A 17293-nucleotide genomic window follows, 5' to 3' on the forward strand; every position below is an offset into this window, starting at 1 on the left:
GTTTTTGGTGATTGAGCAATAGCATCATCCTATAGTTTATTAAGCAAAGCGCAGTAAGTCCTTTGATTACAGAACTCTCAGGAGAGTCTGTAGCACACAAAGCAGAGTAGCATCACAACTTAGCATTTGGTGGAGTGGAGATAATCTGCATCTTCACGGTAAGTTGCCAACTACATATTAAGTTAGAACACTGTTGGAAAGTCCATAAACAATGAATACTTAATTTTCTCTGTTCAGTATAGCAATAGCATAGTATTAGCATCAGTATTAGCTCCGAAAAATCTACTATCAGTCACGTTTTTTTTAAAAATGTTGTTTTGAGGTTACTTCAGATTTTGATGCCAGTTCAAATGTCCTTATTTTAGGGTATTTGGGTGTTTAGGGTTGACCAAACTAACAACTGAGACAAACTAAATACAGATGTATGTTTGGATCCAGTTTTCCTTGTCATACTTTTCAATTAAATCCTATTGCATGAAGTCTCTGCTGACTAATTTCATGACATTTTGTGAGTTTTTACAGTATTTGCATTCAAAGGTATATAAAGAGTTAAAATTTCAAATCAGTTTCTTAAATTGTGCATGTCTGTCCCTGAACAAGGCAGAGATGGAGAAAGAAGGAAAGAAAAAGAAAGTATGTAATTAGAGGCACAGAGATACAGAGCTTGATCCATGTTTTAAGGAAAATCTCTTAACTGAGTTAAGTACAGGGTCTTAGGTTGCAGTGAGCTTTGTAAACAAATCCGAAGGACTGTTTAACAAGCTGCAGCAGTGATTTTAAAAGACCAAAGCCCAAAGTAAATAAGTGAAAAGTAGTTATTGTAGCCTGGAATCTTCCAAATTTGGTCAAACTATTGGTGGTTTAATCATAAAAATATAAAACAGGACCAACTGATCCCTCTCATATTTGAGTTCATTAAATACTCACTACAAATAAGGGAAATGATCAAATTGGTATTTCTCCTGGTTTTCTAATCATGACCTAACATTTGCTGAGCAAGCATTCTTTGTGGAAATGAATGAAAACTCCAATTTCAAGCTCATTAAAATGAAAATGGCTCAAGTCTCGTTGTCGCAGTGCATAAATCCCATTTTATCCTCTAAAACAGAAAGCTTTAACGGAAAAGGGAATAATGATTTTCACTGAGGCTCTCTATCGTTCCTCTTCTGCTCAGTGTGGCAGCATCCGCATAGCTCATACCAAATTACTGAAAGCACCACAGGATGTGTGGATGCTTTTTAAAAGTCTGTGTGTAAAAGCCACCCCCTTTACTGCAATCCTTATACTTTCTTTTTGTATTAAGCAAGATGATTGACGTAAAGCTGGATAAGGGGATAGTGAGAGAATATGTCTGTGATGGTTCTCAGTTATCCTGGCGGACTGATCCCTGGCTACCAAGACTAGCAATCAGGACATGGAATGTCACCTCTCTGGTGGGGAAGGAGCCTGAGTCAACAGCATTTCGAGGGAGACAGGGGACATTGAGTCCGAATGGACCATGTTCAGCATCTCCATTGCTGAAGCTGCTGCACAGAGCTGCGGCCACAAGGTAGTTGGTGCCTGCCGTGGTGGTAATCCCGGAACCAAATGGTGGACACCAGAGGTGAGGGGAGCCACCAAGCTGAAGAAGGAGTTCTACCGGGCTTGGTTAGCCTGTGGGGACTTCGGAAGCAGCTGATAGGTACCGACAGGCCAATCGGAATGCGGCGCGAGCGGTGGCGGAAGCAAAAACTCAGGTGTGGGAGGACTGCCTCGAAGAGATTCTGGCAAACCGTCAGGCAACTCAGGAGAGGAAAGCGGTGCTCTACCTGCACTGTGTATAGTGCGGGTGGAGTGCTGATGACTTTGACTGAGAAAATTGCTGGGCAGTGGAAGGAATACTTCAAGGACCTCCTTAATCCCCTGGCATATCTTCCGTGGAGGAAGCAGAGTTTGGCGACAAAGGGGATGACCGCCAACCTCTGAGGGTGAGGTCACTGAGGCAGTTAAACAACTCCTTGGTGGCAGAGCCCCTGGGGTGGATGAGGTCCGCCCAGAGTTACTGAAGGCTCTGGATGTTGTACGGCTGTCCTGGTTTACATGCTTCTACAATGTTGCGTGAAGATCAGGGGCAATACCCCTGGATTGGCAGACCCGGGTGGTGGTTCCCATCTTTAAGAAAGGGGACCAGAGGGTGTGTTCCAACTACAGAGGAATCACGCTCATCAGCCTCCCTGGGAAAGTCTATGCCAGGTTGCTGCTAGTCAAACCTCGGATACAGGAGAAACAATGCGGTTTTCATCCTGGTCGTGGAACACTGGATCAGCTCTTCATCCTCTCAAGGATACTTTGTCTGCATAGCCGGCAATAAGTCGGACTCGTTCGTGGTGGGTGATGGGCTTTGCCAGGGCTGCCATTTGTCACCGATTCTGTTCATAATTTTTATGGACAGAATTTCTAGGTGTAGCCAAGTGGCGGAAGGCTTTCACTTGGGTGGTCTCAGGATCTCATCTCTTCTCTTTGCAGATGATGTGGTTCTGTTGGCTTCATGCTGTGATGGCCTCCAGCTCGCCTTGGAACGGTTCGCAGCCGAGTGTGAAGCGGTGAGAATGAGAATCAGCACCTACAAATCTGAGGCCATGGTCCTCAGCCGGAAAAGGGTGGAGTGCCCACTCCACTGGAGGAGTTTAAGTATCTCGGGTTCTTGTTCATGAGTGATGGGAGAAGGGAGCGGGAGATCAACAAATGGATAGGTGCAGCGGCCGCAGTGATGTGGATGCTGTACCGGTCTGTTGTGGTGAAGAGAGAGCTGAGTGTAAAAGCGAAGCTCTCTGTTTACCGGTTGATAAACAGTACCTACCCTACCCTCACCTATGGTCACGAGCTCTGAGCAGTGACCGAAGGAACGAGATTGTGGATACAAGCGGCAGAAATGGGCTTCATCCGAGGGGTGGCTGGCCTCTCCCTTAGAGATAGGGTGAGAAGTTCGGCCACTCAGAGTAGTGCCGCTGCTCCTCCACATTGAAAGGAGCCAGTTAAGGTGGTTCGAGCATCTGACAAGGATGCCTCCTGGGCGCCTGCTGGGAGAGGTGTTCTGGGCATGTCCCACCAGGAGGAGGACACGCTGGAGAGATTATATCTCTAGACTACAACAGCTGCCCCCGCAACCTGGCCCCGGATAAGCGGAAGAAAATGAATGGTTGGATGGATGGATGGAGGTTCTCAGTCATTCAGGTCATCACAGTCTAAGGAGCTTGGAAAGAAAAGCGTCTGGACTTCTTTAAAGTTCATAGTGAGAGAACAGGAGTGACAGCCTAGAAAATTTCTTAAAAAGGACCCTGTGACACAACCACACTATGACAGAGCCCCGGTTTCATTTCCTTCTTGTTCATGTTTAAACATGCGGGCGGACATATGTGCCAATGATTTTGCAGACTCCCACTCATTCACAGGTAGCGATAAGTTATCAGTAAACTGACACCTTGTCATGAGAGGCAGTGAAGAAGAAAACCACTAACATGAGATAAACATTTTGGGCAGCTTTGCAATTAACTTGAAAAGAATGCATCAAGCACATTTCGTCTTGGACTTAAATGTTTTATTGTCAGTGTTACAAGTATATGTTTTGTGTTATGAGGTAACAAACTTGTTATAATATTTATCTTTTAGAAAAGTCATTGAGACAGCTAAACACCCTGCAAAAACTGGCCAGGAAACACCAATCACAGCACATACATTGCTTAACAAATTTGTCAGATGACCATTAAATCTAAGGTTTATGGCACATCTGCCCTAAATTAACAACACTGGATATTACCAAATTAACCTTTTATGTTTCTGTAATTTTTAATCCACCAGTATGTTCAAGATCTTTAATTAAACTGATTTTGAATACAAAATATAGTATTATATATTTTAAAATATAGTATTACAAGCTTTAGCTTGTTATTGTTATTTCTCACGTTCTACTCTAACTTTTTTTTTTTTTCAAACCATGCATTTTTCTGGTCAATCTGTCTGCAAAGAAACCCCTACAGTAGACACTGCATGCATTGCCTGTCGTGTCTTGTCATTGCCTGTGGACAGTGTGTGAGTTTCATGCCTGAACTCTGACAACTTATCACTGCTTGCTACAGTGGAATACCAGGTCATCTTCATGTTCATGGCAGAACAAAACAATCAGGACACCAAGAAATGTCCCAGTGCTCCTGGCAGACATATTGGCTGAATAGTTCTTTGTGCTTGCATATTAATTTTCTACCTTTGGCTAGGTTTGATCTGCCAGTCACATGGTGATTGTGACCAACTGCTATTATCACCTCTACAGGACACAGTTTGAGTTGGTTTGCCTTGTACAAACAGCATTTATGAGATGAGAGGAAGCTTTTATAGTTGACATCCAGCAACGGCCTCACAGAGCTGTGTGTGGCTCTGACACAATTCTAGGAAGGGCCATCAAATTTATGAAAAGGATTTTAGAGGTCAACAGGAGTTTTAAATGTTTCCTTAATGGTCTTGTTTGACACACACACACACACACACACACAGATTGCTGAAACACATGCATGCACATGTCATACTCACCGGCTCATAGCTGGTATTTGTTTGACATGATGTGGTGACCTGTAAGAGAAAGAGAGAAACCAGCTGAAGTCATGTCTGACTTTTAAGGAGAGCGCGTAAAAAATAGGTAAGTAAAGGAGGGTAGAAGCAGAAAAATGACTCAGCTAGTGTCCTCAGTTCTCTGAAGTGCTTTAAATTGTGTTTTAAAAACACTACTGTAAGAATTGCATTTATTTTTGTAGAGACAGCGGGGGAGAGACATCTCTGAATATTTCCTCTTGAATGCCTGAGTGTTTCCCAACAGAACAGAAATAACCACTGCCTATAAAAAAGAAAGCACCCTTGACTGTTCCTCTGTGTGGGAAATATCTATTCCAAGCAAAAATCACATTTCACAGTCAACTCACACTGAGAGAATGCTTCCAGAGAACACCACAAAACTAATGAACACTGCATTACACTCAGTTCCCACATGGATAAACACATTACATTATAGTATGACTATCATTTATTTTGCATGCCGCTTTTCTTGGTCAGTCTGTATACGAGAATCCAGGCGAAAACACGGTACAAAGTGGTTTCGCTTGTGTTAAATAACAACTCAGATATCATGGCAGAAATCCAGGTTACACACTACCACCATCACTAGCCTAAGTGAGCTTATATGCACTACATGAAACAGAATTGTACACAAGTATCTGACTGACAAACAGTTTTGCCTTTCAAAACAAAAGACAGTGTATAATATTCGGCATGCTACAGTCATGTGCAAAACTCTTGAGCCACCCCTTGTTTCCTTCTTTTGATTCCAGTGAGCCTGACATTCTTGTAATTTTCTAAAGCAGTCTTAACAGCCACATAACAGAAAAGTTAGCAAAGAACCATTTAGGCACTTTGCTATGAGCACCCTTTCCCAAAACACATCATTTGTTCACATTTCTTTTGTTGAATCTGTGAAAGATGCCAAAGATCCCATATTCTGACATGAATAAAATAAAATAGCATTTTTTTTCAACAAGGTGATTCCCAAGGAGCTATTAGATGAAAAACATCGTTTGTAGTATCTCCTTAAAAAAAAAAAAGTGAAAAAACAGTTTCTAAAAAAACTTTTCCAGAAACTAGAAACATCTAGGACAAAAGAAGAAGGCTTAAAAACAATTTTTTTGAAGCGCTTTTAGGCAATAGTTCTTTCTGAAGCTTTATCAGACATTGGCTGCTTTTTTGACTAATTTTCAGTCACCATCTTTGTATCTGACCATTTTCAGATGAATGTTTTTTGTTTGTTAAGACACGTAATACTGATATTTTAACCACTGAAATATAAAAAAGGCTCCTAAATCAAGGGATGAACCAGTGTTATGTCAGAAACTTGGCATTTTGTATTCGGGATAGCCTTAACAAATTTGAGGAAGAAAACCAAAAAAGAAGCATCAGGCCCAAACAGATATCTACAGCAGATGAACAGTATCCGAAAGTTTTGTCTTTAAGAGACAGGAAAACTACAGCAAAGACCTAACACGGGACCTGAAAGATGCATCTGGACCTTCAGCTTACTGAAGCCTCATCAGAAATGGTCTCAGTGGAAGGGTGGCTGTCAAGAAGCAGTACTTAATGAAGGGGAGAAAAAAGGGGAGAAAAACCTCAGGAAGGAAAATAACACAAGAACCTGGACTGAAAATCAGTGACAACAGGTCTGATGTAGAGATGAAACCACATTTAGTGTTGGAGATCTTGTAAAAATTAATGAATTATGAATACAGAAAAGTGCCATCAGATTTTGCTCCACCATGCAAAACCATCTGGAAAACATCTGATTGGCAACAGCTTCATTTTTTTAAGACGATGATCCCAAACACACTGCCAGTACAGTCAAAGCATACCACAGTGGAGCAGTATCAGCCATGGATCGGCCTCCCCAGAGCCCAGACCTCAACATTATTGTGTCATGGTCCCTGTGTCTGCCCGGCTGGCCCCGCGAGGCTACATTTGTTATGGTGGTTTTCTCTCCCCCTTGTCGCTCTGCCTGGGCGGTCTCACTGTCGGGTCCTGCCTTTGGCCCATGCACCTGGCTCTAATTGCACAGCTGATTACTCCATGGCTATTTAAGGCTGGGGCTCAGATCCTGTCATCGCTGGATGATTGCATGAGACACGTTAGTGTTAGTTCCTAGCTTTCGTGATACTTCGTGAGTGAGTGAGTTTGGCTTTTGAGATTTTTCTCTCTCTGTGTGAACAGTCTCCCCAGACCTGCTGCTCTCTTTCCTGCATTGGATTACGAGCATGTTGGTGTGTGGATTCGTGTGGTGGAGAAGAAAGAAGATCTTTGAATGCCCTTCAAGAAGCCTGGAGAACTATTCCTGAAGGTGACTTAAAGACGTGACAAGAAAGCATCCTAAGAGAGTTCACACTGTGCTAAAGAATAAAGGTGGTCACACCAAATACTGACCACACATATGTGCCATTTTCCCTAATATTAAAGAAATTAGAGGTGGCTCAAGACTTTTTGCATAAATGACAATTAAACACTTTTTATTTAGCCATTTCTGCTTAATAATCCTTATATTAATATGTAACTTTAGTACAGCTTCCGTCTGAAACAAGCCATTATAGGTCCTGCCCCTGTCTTCTAATTGCCCCTCTTAAAAAAAAGGTTCTGATTGGCTGATTGGTAAGGCATTACTAACATAATCAAAGCACCAGAACTACTGCATGAGACCTGACCTGAGCTGGTACTGCTGGAGATTTTCTTTTCATGATCCAATCCCTTTTTTGCCCTCATAGCGTAAAATTCTTGTACCATCCAAATACTTCTCTTCACGGGCAGCTGGAGGTTTCCGCTCCTTTTTGTCTCAGCATCATTCCCCACTTTATGCTCAACATCATGTTTTCCTTTCAGTAAACAACAGCAGGATTTACAACAAATGTGTCTACACCAGTACTAAAAAATGCAGAGCCAAGGGACAGTACCTGTTGCCAGACCTCCCAAGCAACAGTATCACTTGTAGCCTAATTATACTATCCCCTCAAAATTAGAGCCGTATTGCTTTCCTGATGTTGCAGTGTCACATGGAGCATCTTTAAATAGCAGTCAGGGCATCCCAGGCTAAACTGGGTTTCAAAACATTTTGTCCATAGTATTCATGGCAGGCAAGTATGTCCCCTAATAGTCTGTGTTACCCTCTGCACCACAAATCACTGATTACGATGCATAAACAGGCACCTCTCCAGCGAGCTGTATGACGTCCATCTGATTGTATTTACTTTAGTGTGTACAGATACATGCATGGTTAATTAAGTGCGTGCAGCAGCCACTATGCCAGTGCGCTGTGAGCTGATGGATGTTTACGAGGGCTTAGATGAGAGCGCGCTATCAGCATACAGCAGACGGGGGCAGGAAGGAAACGGCCATAATTAGTTTGCTCTGGGAAAACAAAGGACTCATTGACTTTGTAATGCTATCATCAAGCATATCAGAATACAGTAGCAGGATAACATTGCAGCAGAAAAGATCCCACCCAAAGCATGCTAATGTGCAATGTGAAGGCATCAATCCACCAGTCAGTGCTACCAAAAAAAGCATGAAGCAGGTCATCTATAGACGAAGCTGACCATACCACATTGTAGAGACACTGTTACCAGCCTTTTATTATACTAACTGCCAGGTTGTCTTACATACGGTAAGACTTTTCATATCAGGAAAGCCACACGGTTAAAATCAGCCCACACTCTGGGCTGATCAGCTGATCTAAATGATAGCCCACATTAGCCTCTTCTTGTCAAATCTCACAAATCATTTGTGAACTGCTGACAACACCCTGCTTTGAAGACCGCCTTCCTTCGTTCATGTTTTGTCTGGCTTAATCGCTTTCATGTTGTCAATGACGCCTGCTCTGAACTGTTTTGCTGCTTCGCCACCTGCCCCAGGCTTTCAGTGTGGAGAGTTGAAAAGGGCCAAGAGGTCCTAGTCACAGAGCTTGCTTATTAGGTTTACGAGGCAATTACTTTTTCACACAGGGCTAGGAAGGTTTGGATAGTGTTTTTTCCTTGATAACGGAATTCAATATTTAAAAGCAACGTTCTGTATTCACTCAGGTTATCTTTGTCTGATATTGAAGTTTTTTTTAGTAATCTAAGACATGCAAATATGACAAATAAGCAAAAAATTTATAAAAATCAGAAATGGGGAAAATACTTTTTCACAGCACTGTAAATAGGTAAGGCTGCAGATGTTATTTTGGCTGTTGTGGTCCTGATTGAAGGCTTAAAATCTCTTTAAAAGACAAATTGTGTATTTTTCAGACGGTTTCTATTTGCCTCAAACCACCAAGATGATGGCTATCTGGTACTACCGAATCCAAGTTTAGCCCTACCATATCATGGTTAACTATGTTTACATTGATTTTGCATGTGTATTGTGTAAATCAAAACTAAAGTTATTTTAAAGGCATAAATTTGTATCTTTTCTAAAATGTCAGAAAGCATTTTACTGACATTGGTGTAGTCATCAGTAGGGATGGGTACCGGTGTCCGCTGCCATGATGGCACCGGTTCTGACATAAACGGTAGTAACCAGACCGAAAAGCAGCGCACATTTCGGTGCTTTATTTCGGTGCTTTTTTTCCCTGAGCTGTGATACACTTCTAGCCAATCATTTTACGTTTCCGAGGACAGTAGGCGGGGCCAGGTACGTACGTTCTTTTATGCAGAGCTACAGATTAAAAATGCCCAAGGCGAAGCGGTCAAAAGTCTGGCTGTACTTCACAGCAAAATATGCAAAATCAGCAGCCTGCAACAAGTGCTTTAAGGTGATACTGTGACACTGTCAAAGGAAGTAACACCTCGAATCCGATGAAACACCTGGCGACGCATAGCGTTTTTTTTTTAAAAGCCGAGAAATGCGCCGTATTTGATGGCAGCAGCAGCCGTTCTTCTCTGCGTGAGTAGCTTAATGTTGTTCGTGTGTAATTTACGTTGAGTAGGCTAACCACGTTATTACATTAATGCATGTAAGGTGAACTAGCAAACACCATCATAGCTACATGCGGCTGTCTTCTTGTTTGATGGCAGATACTCCCTTCACCCTGGCCAAAAAGGCTAAAATGACCAAAGAAAAAGAGGGAAACAGCTAAACATGAGAGGTTTTTGGACAAAGTTTGTGTTTTTTCCATTGTTTAAGCACTGCTTCCAGCTAAGAGTGATACCATATATGCCCCATAGCTGCAGAAAAGGCTAACATTGTTATCTTTTTACAAAAAACAGCTGAACATGAGAGGTTTTTGGACCAATTTTGTGTTCTCCATTCTTTAAGCACCGGTTTGAGCACCGTTTGAGCACCGGCACCGTTTCAAAAGTACCGATTTGGCACCGGTATCGGATAAAACCTAAACGATACCCATCCCTAGTCATCAGCCTGTATATAGGCCTTTAGTGATTCTTACGCCTACACAGTTTTTGAGCATCATTGCAGCAGTTTTATTATCTCTGTTATACACAGGGTAGATTCAAGGTGAAAAAGCAGCTTGCATGTAACTCTAGTGGACTTCAACAAAATGAGGAATCAACACCTATCCCAATTCTATTAGATGCTAACAGAACTCCCCGGCAGTTGACCTATTTATGCTTTGTACCGGACATCTAATATCAGAAGACGATGTTGTTATTGATTAATTGGTGCTGGTGATGCTACACGTCACTGAGCCCAAGAATGTCTGCCTTTATGTGCAGCTCACAGGTTCTGTCCTGGTGATGACTCCTTCCAGCACTGATCTAAAGCTTAGAAGGATTTGGACTTTGAGTCAAACGCTTACATCCAGACACCAAACTGTCGGAAATCACATGTGTACAGGAGGTACTACACTGCTGGCAGAGAAGAAATTACAAGCAAAACCTTCATAGCTGCTCATCTCAAATTCCTTCAAATACTGCGGCTCCGTGAGACTGAAAATCCTCAGCAGATCACCATGTGAGAAAGTGAAAGAATAGCTACCTCGTCCATATATGGCAGCTGCAGCTGGAAGGTCTCACGTGGTTTTTACCAGCTCAGACGGGTAAAGCACAGGAATCTCAGAAAGGCCCCACCACACGCGCAGCATCCAGCCAGACTAACACCTGAGGTTCATCCATCAGTGATTGTTTGTGCAGCTCCATCTCAAAATCTGTGAAATTATCCAGCTCATTTAGCTGTTTTTGTAATGCCTGAGAAATGAAACCCGTTTATCTGATCATTTCTCTTTATCGATGCATCTTCTGCAGCGGATCACTTACACTAAAAAATTCCTTGCAACTGGACGATTTCAAGGGATTCATGCTATGCTGTAGTTGTTATCATATTTTCACCCCACCCAGAATTTACATGATCTTAAAAAGACCGTAACTCATTGTCCATTGTTGTACTCATGACCAAGCAAAGAGCATTCGTTGGCCTTTGCACAAGTTTCTTCAGTTCGACTGGGTAGTTACAAAGCACCAGACCACAAAGAACTCTCCAACAGCAAGACAGGGTCAAAGTGGGTTTACAGGGAGCTTATAATCACGTCAAGTCACGAGGGGTGTCTGGGAAGCTACTGAGCTAGAACAAGGAGTCAACTGAGCCACTGGGGTCCCTCTGCAATCCCACCCCAGCTAAGAGGTCTTATTGAGGAGTGAACAGAGGTTAAGGTGGGCTGTTGAATTACAAAAATCAAGCATCTCAGATGAGACTTGACACCTTCATGGTGCTGCCATTCTCTTTCGAGATCTCCTTTTGCCTCATATCAATAGAGTGGCAAATGCTGTAATGATTTCAGAAAAGTGTTGCTCAAGGAGGATTTATATGGGAATGGAGAACCTGGAATATCAAAGAAAGACTCTCAAACCCAATCCACCGAGCTGAATCGTTGTATAATGAGTAAACACGTAGCACTCAGAGCAGGAAAGTGATGAGCTGTTTTTCAATCGGTTTGACAAACATCAAACAGGCTGGAACAAGCATCCTCTGATAAGAGGAAGAGGAAGAGAGGAAGAATAAGGGCAGGATCATACTTGCTCACAGATGTGCCCACAGACAGCTGCAGCTAAGTAGTTCTTATTACACCACTTTTATATTTTCCACATCCATCATAACTCATTAAACATTAGGAACTTTAGATATCCAAGTGCCATCCATTTTGTTGTGACCATGTGGATGTGCCTTTGCAGACTGCTGTAGGATAAATACTGCACATTATGGATGTGTACAAGTAATCAGGCACATGACTAAATGTTGCTGCTCTTGCTACTCAGCACCAGAAAATAGCAGTGAGTTAAATTACTTATTCGTGTTCTCTTAATGTACTGATAGTTAACTTTTGGATCTAAAAAGTTAATTTGTCAAGTATTTCTAGTTGAGCCTGCAGCCCTATCAGTTGGTGCATCTCTTCTTTTTCTCCATTGTAACGCAACAAATGACAGCAGCAGAAACCAGTGCAGTTCTTCAGTACTACAGAAAAATCATGGTTGTACGTAAGCTCACTGTCATGGTTGTACTTGGTCTCAACCTAAAATATACAAGCAGATATTTCTGTCTTTGCGACTTAAAATAACTACATGGTGGAACGCAAGGAAAGAATGCTAGCTGCTAGCACTGCTAACATTAGCCACCACAAACCAATCTGTGTGCAATGACATACACAGTGCAGCATTTAAAATATGTTTTGCTTATAAAAGACAGTGATTTAAAAGATTTTAAATCATTCTTAATTACACACAGTGCAATAGATTAGGTTAAACAATGTCTGTAAAATGACTCTGTTTCCAGTATGTAGTGTTTCTTATTTTGACTCTTAAACTTGACTCTTCAGCCTTTTTATTTTCCTACCATTTCACCAACTAGGATCTTTTCCACTGCAAATGCATCCTCCAAATAGACTCCAGGTCTAAATAGTCTAAGGTAAGGTTTCTTAGCTCTGGGCAGGGATAGCTCAGTAGGTAGAGTGGTGGCCCCATGATCGGAAGGTCGGGGGTTCGACTCCACTGAACGGCTACCCTGAGGTACCCCTGAGCAAGGTACCGTCCCTACACACTGCTCCCCGGGCGCTGCACTGGCGGCTGCCCACTGCTTCACTGGGTGAATGGGTTAAATGCAGAGGAACTATTTCCCTATGGGGACTAACACGCACACTTTACACTTTATCACTGGACAAATAGTCAACACAGAAACAACTAATGGGAAGCTGCACAGGTGTCTAACATGATTGCAGTATAACACTGGCCAGTAATTTACTCAGCACCTTTTGCATCGTTTGTTTCACCTTTTTCATTTTTCATTACTCTTACTTTTTGACTCTCTTAACTTGGAGCTGCTGTGTTTTGTCTTTCTTTTCTTTTTTTTTTTTTGCCCTTTTGCCTCTCCGATTGAGGGATAATGACTGTGATCTTGGTTCATCTACTTCATCCTAAGTGATGGCAGAAAGCATGCTTTTGCCACTGTGAATAAATCATCTCATTGGCTCCAATAAATCAGCCTGCCATGGGTCTGACCACATTCAAAATTCCTCAAGCACTCGTTCTGCCCACACAAGAGTCACTGCCGCATCGATGGCAGTTTGCCTGAGAAACTAAATTCTTCACTTTCCAAACGGGGGCCAAATAAGGACTGGAGCTCAAACAGGCCTTTTGGGGGGATTTATACATCGGCTGGGTTTCTGTTTTACTTGGAGGCCTAATAAATCCGCTGAGTCCTGTGATGCTGGAGTGCATGTTCCTGCTTTCCCGGTTTGACATTTTGACATAATGTCAAGTGTGTAATGCTCCATGTTCAACTGGGTGGCACTGTGTTGCTGGCAGCGGCTTGCTGGCAGCACTGAACGTCGCCTGTGGTTAAATAATATCTGAAAGGAGACTTAAATCAAACTGTAGTAAAATAATGGCAAAATAAAGGACTCGCTGCTGCCAAAGGAGAATACTGCATGGGGATAATTTGTCACTAAAATGCTCTCCATCACTTATAAGAGCCATTGCATCAAAGTCATGATTCAATATCCTTTAAAATGGACAATCCACTTTGTAAACATGGAATTTTGACTGAGCTGTTCAGTGGATATCTAAATTTGGAAAAGGACATTTTGAAAACCTTCAGTCTGAGGTGAACAGCTTCAGAGAGAATCCAAACAGGATGGAAAAGGGTGGTGTGTACATAGAACGTCTAAATAATTGTTTTTGCAAAGTAAAACACGCTATTCACCAGCTGTTTTGCACTCCATCAATGCCTGATAGCATCGCACAAACATAAGCTTCCATGAAAACCATCCTGTGATGGTTGAACAAACAATCAGACCGTGACAGGATGAAAACACGAAATCCATCAAGCGACAGCTTTCCATTTTTTTTCATGCCAAATCCACTGTTTAAATCTCGTGAATAACAAAAGAACAAGTTTTTTCTTTTGTACACGAGAACAAAATCACTACCACATGGCTAACACACCATAAGTAAGCGTAAAACTTGTCCAACAAGCATAAGTGTTAGCGTCAACCCTAAATGGTTCAGACAAAGTTTACCACAACACCCAGGAGGTTATTTACGAGATCCATCTCACTGAATTGCCTTCACCAGAGAAGGCACTGCATTATTTCACCTTGAAACCAAGATGCTGATGTTATGTTTGAGGCCTGAGTGGACGAGCAGGAGGCCAAAGACCATGGATCTCCGAGGAAGCAGCTATTTGATCATGGTCAACCCACAGTGAGTGGCTTGGCTACATCACCCCTTTGTACGGTTACAACCCAATCACTGCAAGCTGCAGACGACAAAATATCCCATTAAACATAGCAGTGATGAATATCAGATGTGCAACTGTGGTTCACTTTGGACACAGGGTGAAAACCTCCAACTATCAAAGTCCATCTTGGAGTTTTACACACAGGGGGTATGATCGCACACCATAAAGGTTAGGTCATTTGATCGCGGCTTCAGTAGTGGAAGAGGTTTCACATTTGGCACAGATTTAATAACATGCAATAACACTTCAAAGACTGAGCTTCTGTGGAGGTCGAAAACAATCATGTTTTCATCATTAGTGGACTGCGCCAGTATTGGAGCGTGCAAATGTGCCTGTTCCTTACACCGTTTGCCTATCACTTCCTGTTTAATTAAGTGTGGCCGCAGGATGCCGTTTAACCACTAATGGCACAGTGAAGCAAGAATAAAGAAACAACGCCAAGCCAAAATCAATGATATACATGCAGAAAAATGCAATGAAATATAGGCTTACTAGAAGAATTGGTGAACACTCCTTTGCTATAAATTAGGCCTCAGTTTATGCATCTGTCTGCACTCTCCTTACAGAGTAAATCTCAAAGTAGATTGTTTGTGTTTTCTGGTAGTGAACTTTCCTTTTAATCTAAACTTGCTTTTGGGTTTTCCTCTCTAGCCCCTCACTTATTGACAGAAGTAAGCGAGCATGCCGAGTCGTTGCTATTTCAGCCACGTCCTCTTGTGGGATTACATGTTAAATGCCATCCTCTCTGGTCACTACTGCTTTTATAATACTTCCCAGCACATACTTGAGAGCTGATGCATCACAGTGGTTCTACCATGCACACTTACAGTGGATAACATCTTCGATCTAGAAAACAACTCTGATGCATGACATAGGAAAATAAAGGCTGTACCTGCACAGAAATCTGAGAGGAATTTGTAGTTGGGAAATAAAGTTCAGTGACATCCATGAAAGTTTCACTTCTCTGATAAGTCAAAACATGATAAACCTAAAGGGAAAACAGACTTATACCTTATGCTAAATAAAAGATAGGAGGATTAGGGCAAGAGAACGAAAGCAGAAAAACATTTTCCTTTGAGACTTACGATCAATTTAAAGGGGCAATTAACTCTAGATCAAATTGACACATTTGTCTTCTGGACAGTAGTGCTGTTTATCCATCTATTCACTCCACTGTTTTAGTACTGGTGACCCAGCTTTGGTTACATCAGTTATAGAAATGGTACATGCCTTTTGATGTCCTAGGCAGGGGTTGGAATGACCCATTTGGCAAACAGGCCAAAGGGCTCATTTTGAACCGAAGCCAACGGAAGGGTGAAAGTCTTTAAAAAAACACTCAGAAGCAACGTGTTTTCCAAATATAATTATCTAGTTATGTCACAATTCTTATAGTGTAGCTTGCTAGCAGTTGTCATGAGTAGATCCATGCTTATTTTGTATTTAATTAGTTGCTTTGAGCTCCACAAAGCAAGTGCCTTTAAAGTTTTACTATCTTCAAGAGAAGGCAGATATCTCTTCAGTTAATATCTACCAAAATATTTTAGGTGGATATATGGTATGGAAGGGTCAACTTCCCCTTTTATTGGTGCAATCACAGGGCAAGAACACAATACATGCAATGTGATGTAATGTATTGAAATAGATTTCAATAAGTTCTCATTAAAATGATTTATAGTCTAAAAAGGGTTTAACTTTAACCGTTTATCTCTTTTGTTAGTCTCTTTAAGCTTTAGCAACATCCTGACCACCTGTGTTTAACTGCCATCCTTGTGTTAGCTCAAGGTCAGAGCTGAATGACTACCATCACTCTGCATCCTCACTCAACGAAAGATAAACAAAGAGAAGAAAACTAAAGGAAAAAAGGGAAGATGCCGTTACTTTTCTGCAAAGGTTTTACCTAAGAACTGCTCTGTTTTGCTCTTGCATTACCACAGCAGATGCAGGTCATGCTGAGAGAGAAAACACGTGTTCGCCCACCTGCGTTGCTCCCTGACTTTGCTGCTACAAATCTCCGCTTGTCCAGTCATAAAAAGGTTCCTGAGCCCCCCCCAAAGAAAATTGCAACTTACATGAACTCTGCCTGTCCCACTTCCCATGGGACCAACTTTCCCATGAGCATGTGGGAGAGTAGCCTACATCCAAAACATACAGAGAAAATCAGCTTTAACTGAAATGACATCCAAAAACATCCCTCTTGCTTGTAGATACATAACCCAGCAACTGCAGCAGCTTCTTTACGAGTTTAGAGAAACAATTCTCATCTCAAGACTTTTTAAGCCACAAAAGAAATAATTTTATAACCCAACAAACTTGCTAAACACACCATTTATTCGAATTGCAGACCAAGTACATTGCAAATGAATCAGTCTGTGCATCTTAAAGTCTGCTCTTACCTGCACACTGGTGCCACTTTTTCTCACGCTCTCTCTTCTCTCCCCCTCTGCCTTGTTTCTACCTCTGCATTCTCCCTGCCCTCAGACCCCCCTCCCTCTCTAGGAGAGAGAGGGCAACAGAGGGAGTACCAAATACAGACACTTTCCTCCTCCAAACGCGTGCCAGAACTGCTACTGAACTCGATTCTGTGTATATGAGTGCTCACATGTGGATGTCTGTGCAGCTTGGACTGGACCAGGATACACTCTTTATACTGCTGGCTTTGATTTCTCTTTTCAACTGCCAAGAAATGTTGAAACACGCTATATAAGGCCAAGAGAGTGGCTTGGGGCTCCTTATGATTCCGGTACCCAAAACGAGAGAGCAAAAGACGTCTGGGGGCAGACAGTAACTGTATCCCTCTGTATCCCTCCCTCTGCTCACCCGCTCCTACAGCCTATCTCTCTCTCTCTCTCTCTCTCTTTTTCCTCCTCTCTCCTGTTCCTCATAGACTCTCTGTAGTTGCTGACACATGCTTGACAGAAACTGAGAGGCAGAGTGGGAAGAAAGAAAGAGTAACTTTCCTGGGGGTTTTTTGCACTGCAGAAAACTCTCATCAGTTCACATTCATCAGTATTAATTG

General features: G+C 42.2%; 1 protein-coding gene across 6 annotated transcripts in view; it reads right to left on the reverse strand.

Moving 5' to 3' along the window:
* The window catches only part of LOC146641936 (tensin-1-like), a 132531-nt gene that overhangs the window by 63797 nt on the left and 51441 nt on the right, over nucleotides 1-17293 (reverse strand). For 4 of the 6 annotated variants that reach the window (XM_085399461.1, XM_085399459.1, XM_085399460.1 and 1 more), the window contains exon 4: nucleotides 4564-4602. In XM_085399461.1, the coding sequence (XP_085255587.1) occupies nucleotides 4564-4602 (39 nt within the window). Of the gene's footprint in view, nucleotides 1-4563; nucleotides 4603-7262; nucleotides 7295-16670; nucleotides 16705-17293 lie in introns of those variants that run through there. The other 2 variants (XM_085399463.1, XM_085399462.1) reach the window with 2 other exon arrangements.

The sequence above is a fragment of the Rhamphochromis longiceps genome, linkage group LG23 (genome assembly GCF_057381845.1).
Source record: "Rhamphochromis longiceps isolate RC_006_pf linkage group LG23, R_longiceps_female_GT1.1, whole genome shotgun sequence".
Taxonomy (NCBI): domain Eukaryota; kingdom Metazoa; phylum Chordata; class Actinopteri; order Cichliformes; family Cichlidae; genus Rhamphochromis; species Rhamphochromis longiceps.